At 42.7% G+C, this 17190-nt stretch overlaps 1 protein-coding gene across 3 annotated transcripts in view; it reads left to right on the top strand.

The window, feature by feature from the left end:
• The window catches only part of CEP70 (centrosomal protein 70), a 109872-nt gene that overhangs the window by 9863 nt on the left and 82819 nt on the right, over positions 1-17190 (top strand). For all 3 annotated transcript variants that reach the window (XM_033945310.1, XM_033945309.1, XM_033945308.1), the window contains 2 exons: positions 630-726; positions 7129-7252. In XM_033945310.1, coding sequence (XP_033801201.1) covers positions 630-726; positions 7129-7252 — 221 coding nt within the window. The remainder of the gene's footprint in view (positions 1-629; positions 727-7128; positions 7253-17190) is intronic.

Genomic DNA, 17190 nt, shown 5'->3' with positions numbered 1-17190 from the left:
GATCTCAGATTGCGGCGGGGGGGTGCCGGATCGCGGGGGGGAAGGTGCCGGTTCACGGGGGGGGGGGGGGCGCTCGTACAGTGAGGCAAGCTCGGTTTACGAGGCACCAAGTTTGCAAATGTTTTGCTCGTCTTGCAAAATACTCGCAAACCGGTGCACTCGTAAACCGAGGTACCACTGTATTTTTATTGTGAAGAGCAAATAAAAATCATCTTTCAGAACATCCACCTCCATAGTCTGTTGTTTTTATCTTTGGATTGTTTTTACTGCGGATCATTGGGTCTCCCTTTTTGGGTTTTTTTGTGTTGTACCTGAATGTAAACCACTTAGGGCTCCTTTTACAAAGGTGCGCTAGTGGTTTTAGCGTGCGCTTAGCATGCGCTGCAATGCCCCGCGCGCTAGACGCTAACACCTCCATAGAGCTGGCGTTAGTATCTTCCGTGTAGCGCAGGGTTAGCGCGCGCTAAAAACGCTAGCGCACCTTCGTAAAAGGAGCCCTTAGGCTATAAGAGGTATAGAAATAATAAAGTGAATAAATAAATTCATTGCAGGCTTCCCATCCCTGCAACTGCAGCAGAGTTTATGCACAAAAGTAATGAAACTAATATCTGGCCATTTTTCTACTGTAGAAAGAAGAAGCTGAATGGGAAAGGTTAAACAAGCTTTTAAAACAAAATGGCCTCAAACCAGTGTCCTTCAGAGCAAGAGAGAGCAGGAATATGTCAGGTAATAAACAAGTATTTCCTTACTATTTCTTTCAAATTACACTGTATATCAGTGTTCTTCAACCATCAGTCCATGGACCAGTGCCGTCCACAGAAATTTCCTGCCGGTCCACAGGGCCAGCACGTGCATCAGGCCCAAAACAGTGTTCTTCAGCCGCCGGTCCATGGTGCGATCGATGCGGCGTTGTCTTCGAGCCAGCTCCCTCTTCCTAACTGATTCAGTGCACAAAGCCATGGGCAGTGGCTCCTATGGGCATCCTGCGCCTGAACCGGAAGCCTTCTCTCTGACGTTACAATGTCAGAGGGAAGGCTTCCAGATGAGGCACGGGATGTGCAAGGTGCAATTAGTACTCTTATGGGGGCGGGGTCTGGGGTGGAGATTGGGTAGAGATGGGCAGGATCTGGCCCACGACTTAGCCTAGTGTTCTTCAACCGCCGGTCCACGGAACGATGCCAGTCCACAGAATAATTATTTTATTTCTGCTGGTCCATAGGTGTAAAAAGGTTGAAGAACACTGCTGTATAGAATTAAGCACTCATACAGGTGGGCGATGTCATATGATACTGACTGCTCTCCCTCAGGAGTTTATGCACAGCTGCTCTCTCATGAGTCTCCTGCTCTTTATGTCCAAGCTGCAGTGTGATTCTGCTTAGAGAATGACACGGTGGTTGTTTTTTTTTTTTTTTTTTTCCCCATTATTTTTTATTTTCAAATTTTACATAAAGTGTACAACATATTAAATACAATTGATAAATACACAATATCACTTTTATATCTAATAGATCATGTTCTAAATATATTTTCTCCCTTTCCCTCCCCCCACCCTTCTATTACTTTTCAATCATACCTTGCATATTATATATCATATTATATCATATTATGTAAAAATTATTTTCATTACCTCCCCTCTATGTGTGTCACTCAAAAATTATTAAAAAAAAGAAAAGAAGAAGAAAAATTCTATTATTTATTCATTACAATATTTTGTCAATGGCCCCCATATTTTTATAAATTTAGTATATGTCCCTCTTTGTATTGCTATTGCTCTTTCCATTTTGTATATATGACAAATTGTATTCCACCAAAATGTATAATTTAGGTTTTTATAATTCTTCCAGTTGTTAGTTATATGTTGAATGGCGACTCCTGTCATAATTAATAAAAGCTTGTTATTTTCTGGTGTAATTTGACTTTTTTTCCTCATCATCATTCCAAATAATATTGTATCATATGATATTGATATATGATTTTCCATCAATTTATTAATTTGTGGCCAAATTGAATTCCAAAAACTTTTAATGTAGGGACAATGATACAATAAGTGATCTAATGTCCCTGGTTCTAGATTACAGTGCCAGCATCTATTAGACTTAGAACTGTCTAATTTTTGTAAACGTGTAGGGGTCCAAAAAGCTCTATGTAATAAAAAGAACCAAGTTTGTCTCATAGACGCTGACACTGTACATCTCATTCTCCAAGACCAAATTAGTGGCCATTGAGATGCATTAATTTGATGCTTAATCTCAATGCTCCAAATATCTCTTAGACCATTTTTTGGTTTTTTATTCAAATATCCAGATATTAATTTATACCACAATGCGGCTTGATGTCCTAGGAAGTCTGCTTGAAAGCATAAGAACTTTAAACTATATTGATTATTCAATGTTTTCCATTCAGGGAACCCAACCTGAATGGCCTGCTTCAATTGCAACCATTTAAAACTTTGTGTTTTATTAAGACCAAATCTATGTTGCAATTGTGAAAAATCCAGCAGTTTACCTTCTGATATAACGTCATCTAAAGATCTAATGCCTGCAATAATCCAGTTCTTCCACGGTGGTTGTTACCTGCCGAAACGGGAAGAGAAAATTAGTGGTCGCTGCGGGGACAGGGACAAGGCCATTCACCGCCCCGTGGAGCGGTGCATGGTCTTGTCTCTGCAGTGAAGCCAGCATGGATCGCGCAGTCCAGCATCCCCACCCGATTGCCCCATCCCACGTCCTGCCATCTCCCTCCCTCCACCTCACCTTAGGTGCTTGCCGAATCTGAGTTTAATTCTTCTCCCAGTCAGCACGCTTTCAATAAGTCGCGCGTGCGCAGCTGCTTGAATTGTTGAATCTCCTCTGACGCAACCGGAAACAGGAAGTTGGGTCAGAGGCGCCTGGGCCAATCAGGCCTTAGACTTAGTGGGGATGGGCGGACCCGCTATGCCTAAGGCCTGATTGGTCCAAGCTTTTAGAGCCTGGGCCAATCAGGCCTTAGGCTTCGGAGGGATGGGCCGGGAAGGGGCGGGCCCGCCTCATTTCGACGAGGCGAGCCTGCCAGCTGGACGGGCAAGACCTGTCTGGCCAACAAGAAAAGGTTAGTTTGGTGGGGGGGAGATTTGGGGGCTGTTAGCGCGGGGGGGGGTTGCGTCTTCCGGCAGGAGGGATTGGGCACCCTCCTGCCGGTGATCGGTAGTGTCGGGGGGGGGGGCGGTCGGTAGTGTCAGGGGGGCGGTCGGTAGTATCGGGGGGGGGGAATCTTCCGGCAGGAGGGTTTGGGCACCCTCCTGCCGGCAATCGAACAGGCGGCCGCGGCCCGCTATACTTATAGCGGCAGAGAGATCCCTTGCCGCGATAAGTGTAGCGGGCCGTATCTAATCTAACCCGATTCTCTAACCAGCGTCTGTACCATGGATGCCGGTTACAGAATCGGGGTTTAGTGTAGGCCCGATTCTGAATAGGACACCTCTCCCAGGCGTCCTATACAGAATCAGGGCCTAAATGTTTTAACCTGTACTGCACTTATTGAAAGTATTGAAAATGAATAAAGAATTATCTCATATATTAGACATTAAACTACCCAGTTATGCTAAGGATAATAACATTATTTTGGATACCTGGAAGACCCTGAGATGCATAAATAAATTAACTGAAATTCCTATAGAGAAATCTTTGTGTCAATCACTATGGCTCAACTCCAAGATACAAATAGGCGGTTCAAAAATTGCATGGAAAGATTAGATGAAAGCAGGCATAAGAACATTAGAGGATGTTATTTCAAATGGAAAACTGCTTGATTTTTCACGGTTGCAACAATCTTTTGGTATCTCAAAATTTCAATTTTATAAATGGTTGCAATTGAAACAAGCTATTCAGAAAGGGTTCCCTGAATGGCCTAATTTAAAACATTTTTATAGCCTGCAATTCCTCTGTTTTCAAGCAGATATGCTAGGGCATCAAGCCGCCAAGTGGTATAAATTAATATCTGAACTTATGAATAAGAAACCCCAAAATGCTCTTAGGGATATTTGGAGCACTGAGATTAAGCAGTATATTTCTGCATCTTGATGGCCACGTATTTGGTCTTGGAGGATGAGGTGTACAGCGTCAGCATCTATGAAACAAACTTGGTTCTTTTTGTTACATCGTTCTTTTTGGACCCCAGATAGGTTGAATAAATTAGATAATTCTACATCTAATAGATGCTGGCACTGTCACCTAGACATAGGAACATTAGACCATCTATTGTTTTGGTTTTTTTTTTTTTTTGTTTGTTTTTTTTTTTAGCAGGAAACCAAGTTCTTGTATTTATTTATTTATTTATTTTTAATTTTATTTATTTATTTATTAATTTTCCATTCTTACAACAATTGAATCACAATTAATATAATTAAATACTATATATCATTGTATCTATCATCAATACATCCTAACTTATAAACATTATATATTATAAATTATATATAATCATAAATTATAAATCCCTCCCCATTTTCCCAATTCATATTTCCAAAAGTTATACATATCCCACCCCATTCCTATATAATTGCCAAGAAGTCTAATCATTAGAATAATTAGTCAATGGTTGCCAAATTTTCTCAAAATTGTGAAGATTCCCTTGTTGTAACGCTAATACTTTTTCCATTTTGTAGATGTGACAAACAGAGTTCCACCAGAACGTATAATTCAATTTAGTATAATCCTTCCAATTTTGAGTGATTTGTTGTATGGCGACTCCTGTCAATATTAATAGTAGCTTGTTATTATATGTTGAGATCGGACTCTGAGTTCTCATTGCAGTGCCAAATAATACGGTGTCATATGAGAGTCCTACATGATTTTCTAATAATTTGTTAATTTGGGGCCAAATCAAATTCCAAAAAGCATTTACACAGGGACAGAAAAAAATTAAGTGATCTAACGTCCCTACTTCTATTTTACAATGCCAGCATCTATTGGATCTAGTACTATCTATTTTTTGTAAGCGCGTAGGGGTCCATAACACTCTATGTAATAAAAACATCCATGTTTGATTCATAGATGCTGACTTTGTAGATCTAAATCTCCAGGACCAAAATTGTGGCCATTGAGACGCAGAAATTGTCTGTCCAATCTCAATACTCCAAATATCCCTAAGACCAGTTTTCTTTTTTTTATTTAAAAATCCATATATTAATTTATACCATTTTGCGGCTTGGTGACCCAAAAAATCCGTCTGGAAACATAAAACCTGCAGACTATAATGACCATCTATTGTTTTACTGCCCTAGAATTCTGATTTTTTGGAAATCAATTTTGGGAAAAATTAATAATATTTTAAATTCTGAGATTCCTTTAACTTATGAAATAATAATTTGTGGTACTATTTTGCATATTAAAGATCCCCTAGATAAACATAAAAGATGTCTCTTTTTAATTATGACAAGTACAGCTATACAACTGATTACACGAAACTGGAAAAACTGGGATCGTCTCAACTTTACATTCTGGTGGGCAAGTTTATGTCTAATATATAAATATGAGAAAATGAATGCTGCTATATTAGGGAATAATGAAAATTTTAAATTAATTTGAGGCCCATTGACGTCCTTTGTAGAATCTCTATAGTTCTGGTTTGTTATTAGATAATATGCACAACCAGGGAGGGGGGAGGGATGGGAGGAAAATAAGGTTGGAAAAGTTTTGGTGGGGGGAGGGGAGGGTATTAATAAGCATGAATATTTGAAGAATTTTAAGTGATGTCTATATTGTAAAATGAATAATTTACTCTGTATTTCATTTATTGTATATGTTTTAAAAATGAATAAAGAATATAAAAAAAAAAAATTAACTTCAATACTGTGGTCAATTACCATGCCATTTACGCTAATTGAAACAATTTGGGTTGCACGTGGATTTTTTTTTTAGGTGGTGTTAGGTATCCGCAATTAGGGCACTGTGATAATTAATATGTGTGAGCAGTGAGGAAGCAAGACCTTCATAAAACACACAGAAACCTTTATTAACCAAAGGCTGATCCTTATCACTTATCTGGCACAGTAAATAAAGAATAATGTCTCAAGTTCAAAGACCAACTTTACACAGTCCTCAAACCCTCAATACATACTCGTACATCTATTTGCAGTGTTGTCAAACACAGATCTGGCTCCCTCCAGTCCTCCTAAACAGGATTCTTATATAGCCAAAATTACAGCTTGTCCTACCTTGGCTGACTTCTCATAACTTCCATGCACACATGCAAGGGAAACCCAAACTAAAATGCAACTTTCCTCCTTCCAGGGCCTCTCCTAGAGACCTCTTGTCTTGGGACCTCTTCTCTTAGGAACTTCTCCCTCTGGGACCTCTCCTATTAACTCCCTGCTAGGACATTTATCCTTCTTCCTGGCTGAGCCCCGCCCCTTCTGCCTCAGAAAGATTGCATCACTCTCCCAATGTGCCTGAAGTACACCTACTTTTGGACTAGCATCCCCTACTGTCCAATGGCATGTTGGCAGCCATAGTGAGGGAGGACCTCTTACGGTGCCTAGTGGCGCCTAACGAGGGCTTCCTCTATAGCAGTGGTTCCCAACCCTGTCCTGGAGGACCACCAGCCAGTCGGGTTTTTGGGATACCCTAATGAATATGCATGAGAGAGATTTGCATATAATGGAGGTGATAGGTATGCAAATCTTCCCCATGCATATTCATTTTGGCTATCCTGAAAACCTGACTGGCTGGTGGTCCTCCAGGACAGGGTTGGGAACCTCTGCTCTATAGAATCTGGCGCTAAGTGAATGGTCTCCAGTCTTGAGATTATTTATTTTAAGTATTTACATACATAGCCTAAGTGGTTTGCATTCAGATACCTCAAGCATTTTCCCTTTCTGTCTCATGGGCTCACAATCTTATCTGTGTACCTGGGGCAGTGGAGGATTAAGTGATTTGCCCAGAGTCACAAGGAGCAGCGTGGGATTTGAACCCACAACCTCAGGGTGCTGAGGCTGAAGCTCTAACCACTGCACTACACACAATGGGGAAACAGCGATGACTACTTCATATTATCTACAGTATGCATGTGTTTTTGTGGCTCATACGTTTTGAAATTCCAGGCTACTGTCAGTTTTTACACCTCTCCTTTGTTTTTAAAAATTGTCTTTAGATATGGTGACTATGGACAAACAGGCATCACAGGATATTAGATGTGCCCTGAAGACTTTGATGGAGGACTCGGAACGTCGTCAGACCATGATCCAGGAGCTCATCAATGTTAATGCTCAGCTTAGGCAAGATGCAACTACTGTTTTTCCTAGTACTACTACTCATCACTTATATAGCGCTGAAAGGCGTATGCAGCGCTGTTCGTTTTGACATTTATAGATGATAATAATAACTTTATTTTTTCTATATCGCCATAATCTTGCGACTTCTAGGCAGTTTACAGTGAAAAGAGCTGGACAATCAGCGAATTACAGGGTAAGAATAGGTAGGATGTCACTGAGTAGTCAGTGATTACAGGGTACAAAAAGGTTACAGTATAATCTTAACATAACATTAAAGGGGCTGGATGGTCAGCGAATTACAGAATACAAATGGTGAGGAAGACACTGATCAGTCAAGTGAAGAACAGAATACCGTTAGTGAAGAAGCGTAATATCAGCATGAAGATAAAAGCTTTAAAAAAGGGGGGGCGTAGTCTGGCTAGGAAATAAATCTATTGAACAGAGCGGTCTTGATTTCTTTCCGAAAGGCGCCAAAGGTCTGCCTGGCTTTGTCAGTGAAGTTGCCTAGCCAAGTCCCTGCTCGGAAGAGTTTACAATCTAACTTGACAGACAGACATGACATATAGGGTTGGGGATGCAGAACCCAAGGTGAGAGGAGTCAGGAGTCGAAAGCACTCTCGAAGAGGTGGGCTGACATTTATAGACAGTCCTTGCTCCGAAGAGCTTACAATCTAACTTAGACAGACACGACATATAGGGTTGGGGATGCAAAACCCAAGGTGAGAGGAGTCAGGAGTCGAAAGCACTCTCAGAGAGGTGGGCTGACATTTATAGACGGTCCTTGCTCAGAAGAGCTTACAATCTAACTTAGACAGGCATGACATATAGGGTTGGGGATGCAGAACCTAAGGTGAGAGGAGTCGGAAGTCGAAAGCACTCTCGAAGAGGTGAGCTGACATTTATAGACGGTCCTAAGAACATAAGAAGTTGCCACCACTGGGTCAGACCAGAGGTCCATCGCGCCCAGCGGTCCGCTCCCGCGGCGGTCCATCAGGTCTATGACCTGTGATGTGGTTCCTGTCCATTTCTGTAACCTACCTCTTCTTTTTATCTGTAACCCTCAATCCCCTTATCTTTTAGGAACTTATCTAAACCTTCCTTGAAACCCTGCAATGTGCTCTGGTCTATCACAACCTCCGGAAGCGCGTTCCATGTGTCCACCACCCTCTGGGTAAAAAAGAACTTCCTAGTATTTTGTTCTAAACCTGTCCCCTCTCAATTTCTCCGAGTGACCCCTTATATTTGTGGTTCCCCACAGTCTGAAAAATCTGTCCCTGTCAACTTTCTCTGTGCCCCTCAGGATTTTGAAGGTTTTTATCATGTCTCCTCTAAGTCTCCGCTTTTCCAGGGAGAACAGCCCCAGCATTTTCAACCTGTCAGCATATGAAAAGTTTTCCATACCTTTTATCAGTTTAGTTGCTCTCCTCTGGACCCCCTCAAGTACTCGGAAGAGCTTATAATCTAACTTAGACATATAGGTTGGGGATGCAGAACCCAAAGTGAGAGGAGTTAGGCGTTGAAAGCACTCTCCTAGAAGTGGGCTTTTAACTGGGCCTTAATAGAAAAAGCTAAAACCAAAAGATGATGGTGGGGCAAAAGTGGTAATGTAAGTTAGGAAAGTGTGGGATAAGCAGGGAGGAGGATGAATGTCAAGAAGGCCAAGATACTGGGTAAAGTTTACAGTAGAACAATAGGAATGTAATTTGGGCAGAGTAGACTTTATCTGCAATCGTGTTCTATGATTTCATTTAGTGACAGATCTGGCAAACTCATCAAGATGAACCAAGCCTGTTGAATCAATTTGTATCTAATGGCTGCTGTATCATATTTTGAAGCAGCTTTCAGATTTCTCTTTTGTCAGCCTTGGCGATGTTCCTTTCGTAAAAACTTTACTGAAGTAAGATGAATTGCACCTCCCTGCCTAATTTTTTTTTTTTAATCAATAAATGTTTATTGAAAAGTTTTGAAAATATACAAACCATACCATGAATATCATAGACAACAGAACACACAGCCATCAATCAGAGAGCACTGCAATCAATGTACAAATCACAGAAGTACCCCCACCAATACAGTTAAGCCCCTGATACCCAGCAACAACCAGAACTCCACAATTCCCTCCCCCCCACCCCCAAACTTTACCACCAGCAAAGAGGGCCCCCAGTTGGTTCTTCAGGAGAGCCCCCTCAGTCCTCAACCCCCCCCCCACAGAAATAAGCTCAAGACAAAGATGTAATTTTATCAAGGATTCGTGTCCAAGACCGGGTATAAGTATAATAATAACCATGACGCTTTGCTATAGACAGTTCCATATTACAAATAAACTGAAGTTTAACAGTCCATTCCAATTGGGTGGGCGCTTGCCCCTGTTTCCAACGAGCAGCTGCCAGGCCCCAACGTCTGATCTTAGTTTGCCATGAATATAAACATACATTGTAAAGGCCTAGCAAGCACCCCTGCGGAGAAAAAGGTAACAATATTTGTAACAATTGTGATAAACACCCCACCACCTGCCTCCAGAAAGGCTGTAGGATGGGACAGGCCCACCAGATATGCAAAAAGGTCCCCAAGGCCAACCCACATCTCCAATACAAAGCTGAAACCCCGGGATACATACGGTGAAGACGTTCCGGCGTATAGTACCACCTCATAACCACTTTGTAAGCATTTTCCTTAATGAGAGCACACGAGGTGGCCTTGCCTACCTCAGTGGTGATCAGGGCCCACTCCTGAACAGAAAATGTACAATTGAAATCCAACTCCCAAGCTCGCTGATAAAGAGACGGAAAGGAATAGGAGCCTCGAATATATTGGTAAAGAACAGAGATAGGCTTAGGAAGGCTCTTAAGAGTGAACCACATGTGAGCAAAGGGATCAGTAGACTGAAAGGATCCCCGATCCCACTCCCGAGAATGAAGAAAATGACGTATTTGAGAATAGGCTAGAAAGTCTCCTCTGGGCAAGGCAGCACTAAGCCGGAAGGCCTCAAAAGACATCAGGACCCCTTTCTGAAGCACATCCCGAAAAGTATGCATCCCTAAATGTGCCCACCTCACAAATGCAGAACTCTCCCTTCCAACAGGGAACAGGGGCTCCTCCCGCACCGCCCCCAACATCGACGGAACCACCCCCCTCCCCCCCCAACGGCGACGGGTATCACACCACACTTTCAAAAGGTGTTCCAGAAATGGGTTTCCCTGAACCTCGAGCCTCCTAGTACCAATGGAAGATGACCAAAGTAAATGTTTCAAACAGGGGCGCCCCACAAAGTGTTGTTCCAGACGGACCGCCAATTTATAATCTGCAATCTCCCAATCCAATAAAAGTCGCAATTGAGCTGCTCGAAAATACCAAAATAAATTCGGTACCCGCCCGCCCCCCACTAGTCCTGGCCGCCCACAGCGCTGCCCTAGAGATACGAGAAGGCCTCCCCTGCCAAATAAAGCGAAAAAACAGAGTATGCAACTGTTTCAAAACTAGAGTAGGGACCGAAATCGGCAATGTTTGGAAAAGAAAAAGCAAGCGGGGCAAAACATTCATTTTAAGAACTGCTATACGACCCCACCATGACAACCAAAACCCATTCCAGCGTTGAATATCGGTCCTAATCTGTTGTATAAGCCGCGCATAATTAACAGTAAACAATTGGGATAAGTCCGCAGGTAACCGAATCCCCAAATAACGAATAACCCCGGGCGCCCAGCGGAAAGGAAACCGAGCAGCCAAACGACGTTGGTCTTCTTCACCCAAGGTAACACTCAACAGTTCAGATTTATCCATATTCACCGTAAATCCCGAAACCCTCCCATACTCCAAAAAAAGGGCAACAAGAATCGGCAATGAAACCTCCGGGTCCCGAACATACAACAACACATCGTCGGCAAACAGTGCTAAACGATGTTCAAGATCTCCCACCTTCACCCCCAATAAATCCCCATGCTCCCGTATGCGAATGGCTAAGGGTTCCATAGAGAGAGCAAACAACAAGGGAGATAAAGGACAGCCCTGTCGAGTGCCTCTCCCTATGGAAAAGAAATCACTATAAATCCCATTAATACGCACAGTAGCCTTAGGAGCCCTATAAAAGGCTTGCACCCAAGCCAAAAAGAAAGAGCCCAGCCCCATCCGATGCATCACCTGCCATAAAAATTCCCACGCCACTTGATCGAAAGCCTTTTCCGCATCAATCGCCAAAAAGACAACTTTTGCCGAAGTCCGTTGTGCCGCCCACAAAAGATGCAACGTTCGTCTAATATTATCACAAACCTGTCTCTTTTGAACAAAACCAGATTGATCCAAATGTACCAGAGAGGGTAGAACCTTTCCCAGACGAAGAGCCAAAACTTTCGCTAAATTTTTGCATCAGTATTTAATAACGAAATCGGTCTATACGACCCGCACCCAATAGGATCTCTGCCCGGCTTGAGCAAGACCGAAATCCCTGCCTCCCCCATTGAATTGGGCAACGGGGAACCTCCCCGTACTCCATTCGCTACGCGGACCAATAATGGAGCCAAAATCTCCCGAAAAAGTTTATAAAATTGATTAGTATACCCATCTAGCCCAGGCGATTTACCCAACTTCAAATTAGCTATGACTCCCAGAATTTCCCCTAATCCAATAGGCTCATTAAGCAAATCTCTATCAGCGTCCGAAAGCTGCGGCAGCCGCAACCCAGAAAGGTACCCCTCAATGGCAGTGGAATCGTGCCCTCCTGATGGCCGATACAAGTCTGAATAAAAATCGAGGAACACAGCACTAATAGCCGAATCGGTACGATGCTCAGTGCCCGCGGTATCCCTAATCTTTGTAATATTCGCTCTCGCCTGTTTCAGCTTAATAAGTCGAGCTAAACGAGATCCAGGTGTGTTATTATACTCATAAACAGTGTGGCGTAGGCGCAACCTCAAGAACTCGTACTCCTCCATCTGTAGTAAGGAGAGTTCCGCACGAACCTTAACAAGATGGTCATATACTAAGGGGTCCTGATGTCTCTGATGCAACTTCGTCAATCGCTCCAGCTGTTCATGAAGCGCTAAAGAACGCTGCGCCCGCAAACGCTTTCGGCGAGCACCCCATTTAATAAAAACACCCCGCACCACCACCTTCAGTGCATCCCACAGAGTCGCATCAGTGACAGTATTGTTAACATTATGTTGAAGGTACTGAGCCACGGTCGCACCCACCTCTCGAATTACAGCTGGATCTTTCAATAAAGACTCATTAAGTCGCCAAAAACGACGTCCCACCCCCTCCCAATAACCCGCGCAGGCTACCCACACTGGCGCGTGATCAGAAATTTGGATAGCTCCAATTTCAGCCTGTCGAATCCCACCCCAGGAATTACGATGAACCCAAACCCCATCAATACGCGCATACGATCTATGCGCATGAGAGTAGTGAGTGTAAGAGCGCTGCGCAGGATGAGACAACCTCCAACTGTCTACCAAGCCCAAAGAAGAAAACAAAGATAGAAGAGCCTTTCTAGCGGTCCTAGTCGGAGAACGAGTCCCTCCCACAGAGTGATCCAGATGAACATCTGGGGTAACATTAAAATCCCCACCCAGATATACAGAGCCTTTCACAAAACCCACCAATTCAGTTCTAAGGGACCCAAAATATGCTGCTTGACCAGTGTTGGGACCATACAGATTTATAATAGTGATGGAACGGCCCTGTAAGGTAGCCACTAGAGCCAAACATCTCCCTGCCCCATCCCGAAAGACTTGTTGAACCTCTAGACCCAGTCCCTTTCGAACCAAAATGGCCACCCCTCCCACCCTCTTCCCCGGCACCGACCCCTGGTGGGTCCAGATTTGATCAAAATATGGAGATTGTAGGACTGCTACATCTCGAGGCCTTAAATGTGTTTCTTGGAGTAAACAAACATCCCATTGCAAGCGTGTCAACTCTTTAAATACAATACTGCGCTTACCCGGACTATTAAGTCCATTAACATTCCACGAACCTATAATGAAAAGCTTATCACCCTCCTTCCCTGCCCTTCTTCCCCCCCTAACCCCCCCAGAGCCCTCCCCCCTCCCCCCACCCCTTTGCTGATTCGAATCCCGAGCCTCAGGATTCGCCAGCGTGTAGAAAGTGCAATCCTCCCCCAAAGGCAATCATCACTCATCCATAAAGTCAATGAAACTTCCAGCAAATGAATACCCCCACTGTCACTATATGCCACTCCACCCCTCTCCATCCTGCACTCATCTACCAAGCACTCCCCCAACCTCACACACCCCATCCATGCAAACACTGAACCCCCCGGATCCCAGACCCCACCAACCAGAGAACCATCCAACTTCAAACTTACACTATGAGAACAGTACATAATAATGAACCACCAAGCCCCATTCAAAGGGAGCAGTATCAAACCAATGTCTCCAAGTCTCCCCCCCAGGTCCAAGGGCCTCCCTGCCTAATTTAGGAATGAGTTTGATGGTAGATAAATAGCACACTTACTCCACATTTTCAGCTAGACTGTGTTTGGCTGGTTAGCAATAAATAAGGGGTGTAATTTTTTAAAATCTGTTTCTATACAAATTATCCACATATAGAGCAGGTGGTGTTACATGTGCTCAGCCTCTATATGAACAACTGTACCTGCTGTTTTGAATTGGGATTCCTGAGAGTGAAGTTGGAGATGGGGAGTGTGTTTTTAACACAAAAGAATTTTGCACATGCGCATAGTTTTCCCTGAATAATTTTCAAAATATGCCTGATTTTTAAAGCTGAGTCCTTATAGTCCAGTGGTCTCAAACTTGCATCCTAGGGGCCACATGCAGCCCGCCAGGTACTATTTTGAGGCCCTCGGTATGTTTATCATAATCACAAAAGTAAAGTAAAAGAGTTTCTTGATCAAATGTCTCTTTAGCTATAAATTACAATATTATTATTAAGACTTAGCCAAAAGGAAAGATTTATAAACTATAAAGAGTTTTACCTCAGACAAAATTGTCATTTTTTTAATAAGACAATGACTACTTTTTCAGAGGCCCTCCAAGTACCTACAAATCCAAAATGTGGCCCTGGAAAGGGTTTGAGTTTGAGACCACTGTTATAGTCAAACTAGACCTAAACATTTCCCTAATGTGGGCAGTTTTTAAACCTCCATTCTATTTATTGATTTATTTCCCACTTTCCCTATAGACTGCCTGATCAAGGTGATGTACAACAAAATACAAACAAGATGGGCAGACTGGATGGGTAATTTAGCCTTTATTTACCACCCTGGGAGAACGGTATAGAAAAATTGAATAAATAAAAATAAATAAATAAAAAAATATAATTGAGTAAGGATAACGATATATGGATGTAAAGTAAAAAAAATAAAGGGGTTTTGGCCAATGACTGAACTGTGGGAGCAGAGTTGTTCAATTCAAATACACTCGACAAATGAGTCTGTGAGAAGATTGTGCGTCTGGCTCCAACCTCTGAAGCCTTTTTCCCCTAAAATGTGAATCATTGTTTAACAAAGGTATTCCACCACAATAGAGTAGAATATATTATATGTTTGTTATTCTGATTGTCTGGACCACTTGGTCAGACAATTAATAAGATATAGTACATTTACAATATCAACACAATATGCGATAAAACATTATAAGAGACAGCATAGGATGTAAGCAAAGATGGAGCATATACAGTGTAGATAGATAAGATAGAATAACAGAAAATAAGGAAACTAATTTAAAGAGAGCTGTACATAAGGTCATAATGGTGCTTGAGAAGATTGAAAATACTGTATTACCAAATTCTCATCAATAATGAAACATTCCAGTGCAATAGGGATGGTATACTGAACACATGGGTAGTGTCACCAAACCCACAAACTCTTGCGGAAGATGTCACTCAAACTTCCAAACTCCATCTCCTTCTCCATGTGCTGCTCTGCCCTCCCTCAGTTTTATCTTCTGAAAGCAAACTAGAAGATACTTCTCTGTTCTGCTCTTGTTTCTTTTATTATTTTGCGGTTGGTTTTTGTGGGCTTTTCACATTTTTTGTCGTTGATCCAGAGACCCCTGTTACTGGTGACTGCTCAGCCTGTGTTGAGTTTGAGCAGACATTGTGATCTGCAGCTGGCAGGTGTCCTAAGGGGACCTGTTCAGCTGGCCTGCATAGGATTCTGGAGCTTGGGATCCGTGTTCCCATCTTTGGCTCTCTTACTTGACACTATCAGGAACTTGAGCAAAGGCTGTTTTGACATCAATAGCATATCTACGGGGTACTCACAGTACTGGCTTCGTTGTTTCCACCCCCTTCTTTCTTCCACTGTTGGGGGAAAGGGGTTGAGGTTCAGTTTGACCTGTGTCCGACTGGCATCTGAAGACTTCAGCAGAAGCACTGAGCCCTGGTCTGAGGCAGAAGTTATCTCCACTTTCAGCTACACTAAGCAGTGGGGCTGAAGCAGGCTGCAGTATTCTCTCCCAGCACAAGGTTCTGTAAGTACAGGCTGTGACAGCTTATGGAGAAAATCAAGGGTGGTTCTCTAAAAACTTATTTTAAGGGATTTCCCTGGTAGGTTCTTGGTTCCCCTTCTTAAAATCCTATTTTCTGTAACTTTTATCTTTTCTTAGGGTGTTTTTGAGCTGGTTTTTTTGGTGCCGAAATGCTGGTAGTGGACATCATAAATTTGATTTTTTTTTTCTAAATTCTCCAACTTCTCCAATTCACCTTGGATTGGCCACCGTGAGAACTGGCTACTGGGCTTGATGGACCATTGGTCTGACCCAGTAAGGCTATTCTTATGTTCTTATATTATCCTGTTCTTGAAAGGGGCTCTGCTACTCAGACCTCCGGTCTGGGCTCTGTTCCCTACATGGAACCTTAATGTGGTACTAGAAGGGCTCAACAAAGTTTCGCATGAATCTCTCCAGGAGGCTTCCCTGATGGATCTTACAGTCAAACAGGGTTTCTCATTGCAATTACATCTGCCAGAAGCGTTCCTGAATTACAATCCTTGTTATGTAGGTAGTCATTCATTAGGTTAACGGAAGCGGGAGTATCCTTATGGATAGTTCCCCTCTTTCTTACCAAAGATAGTGTCAGCCTTGCATGTTAACCATGAGGTTTCGCTTCCAGTGTTTCATTCCATGAGGCATAAGAAGGAGGACAAGGTCTTGAAGGTTCTAGATGTCCTTAGAGTACTTATGCATTACTTAGAAGTAGTGAATGAGTTTCGGCTCTCAGATCTTCTCTTTGTCCTAACCAGTCTGACGAGATGTGACAGACCTACTTTGAAAGCTACAATTTCCAGATGGATACACACCACCATTTCATCAGCATATGAGGGCTGTGGCAAGCAATCGCCCAGGTCAGTGAAAGCACAATCCACCTGAGGAAACCTGTAGGTCGGTGACCTGGACTTCTTTTCTCTGTGGATCAAAATTTACTTACAGTACCCTCCTTAAAAATGATCAGCACTAGAAGAAATTAGATATTTTCAATATACGCACCACTACTATAGAGCCCTTTGCCTTCTCTGCTTAGAGGAGAGCCTTCTCTTGACAGATTCAAAAGCTCTCTGAAGTCTTTTCTGTATAAAGACGCCTTTGAAGATTAAATTCTATGCTCCAAGCTCTTTTTTTTCTTCTTCTTCTTTGAATCTTTCCCTCTAATCATAGGAGACCTCAGAAAATTCCTCTATTAACCTAATGTACTTCCCTTATTTGTCTCTTTTCTATAATTATTGTAGTTTTACCCCTATTCCTTTTGTATCAGGTTAGTCCTTGTCTGAATCTGTCCATATTTTAAGCTGTAATATTGGACTCCTTTGACTAAGGTACGCTATGCTTTTTAGCGCATGCTAAATGCTAACGCGCCCATTGTAAGTCTATGGTCATGTTAGTGTTTAGTGTGCGCTAAAACAGCTAACACACCTTAATAAAAGGACCCCATTATGTCCCTGCTTTTATCATGTACATCGCTTAGAATTC

Source organism: Geotrypetes seraphini, chromosome 5 (genome assembly GCF_902459505.1).
Source record: "Geotrypetes seraphini chromosome 5, aGeoSer1.1, whole genome shotgun sequence".
Lineage (NCBI taxonomy): Eukaryota > Metazoa > Chordata > Amphibia > Gymnophiona > Dermophiidae > Geotrypetes > Geotrypetes seraphini.
Note: the sequence above shows the minus strand (reverse complement) of the source record. Positions and strands in the feature narration are given on the sequence as shown.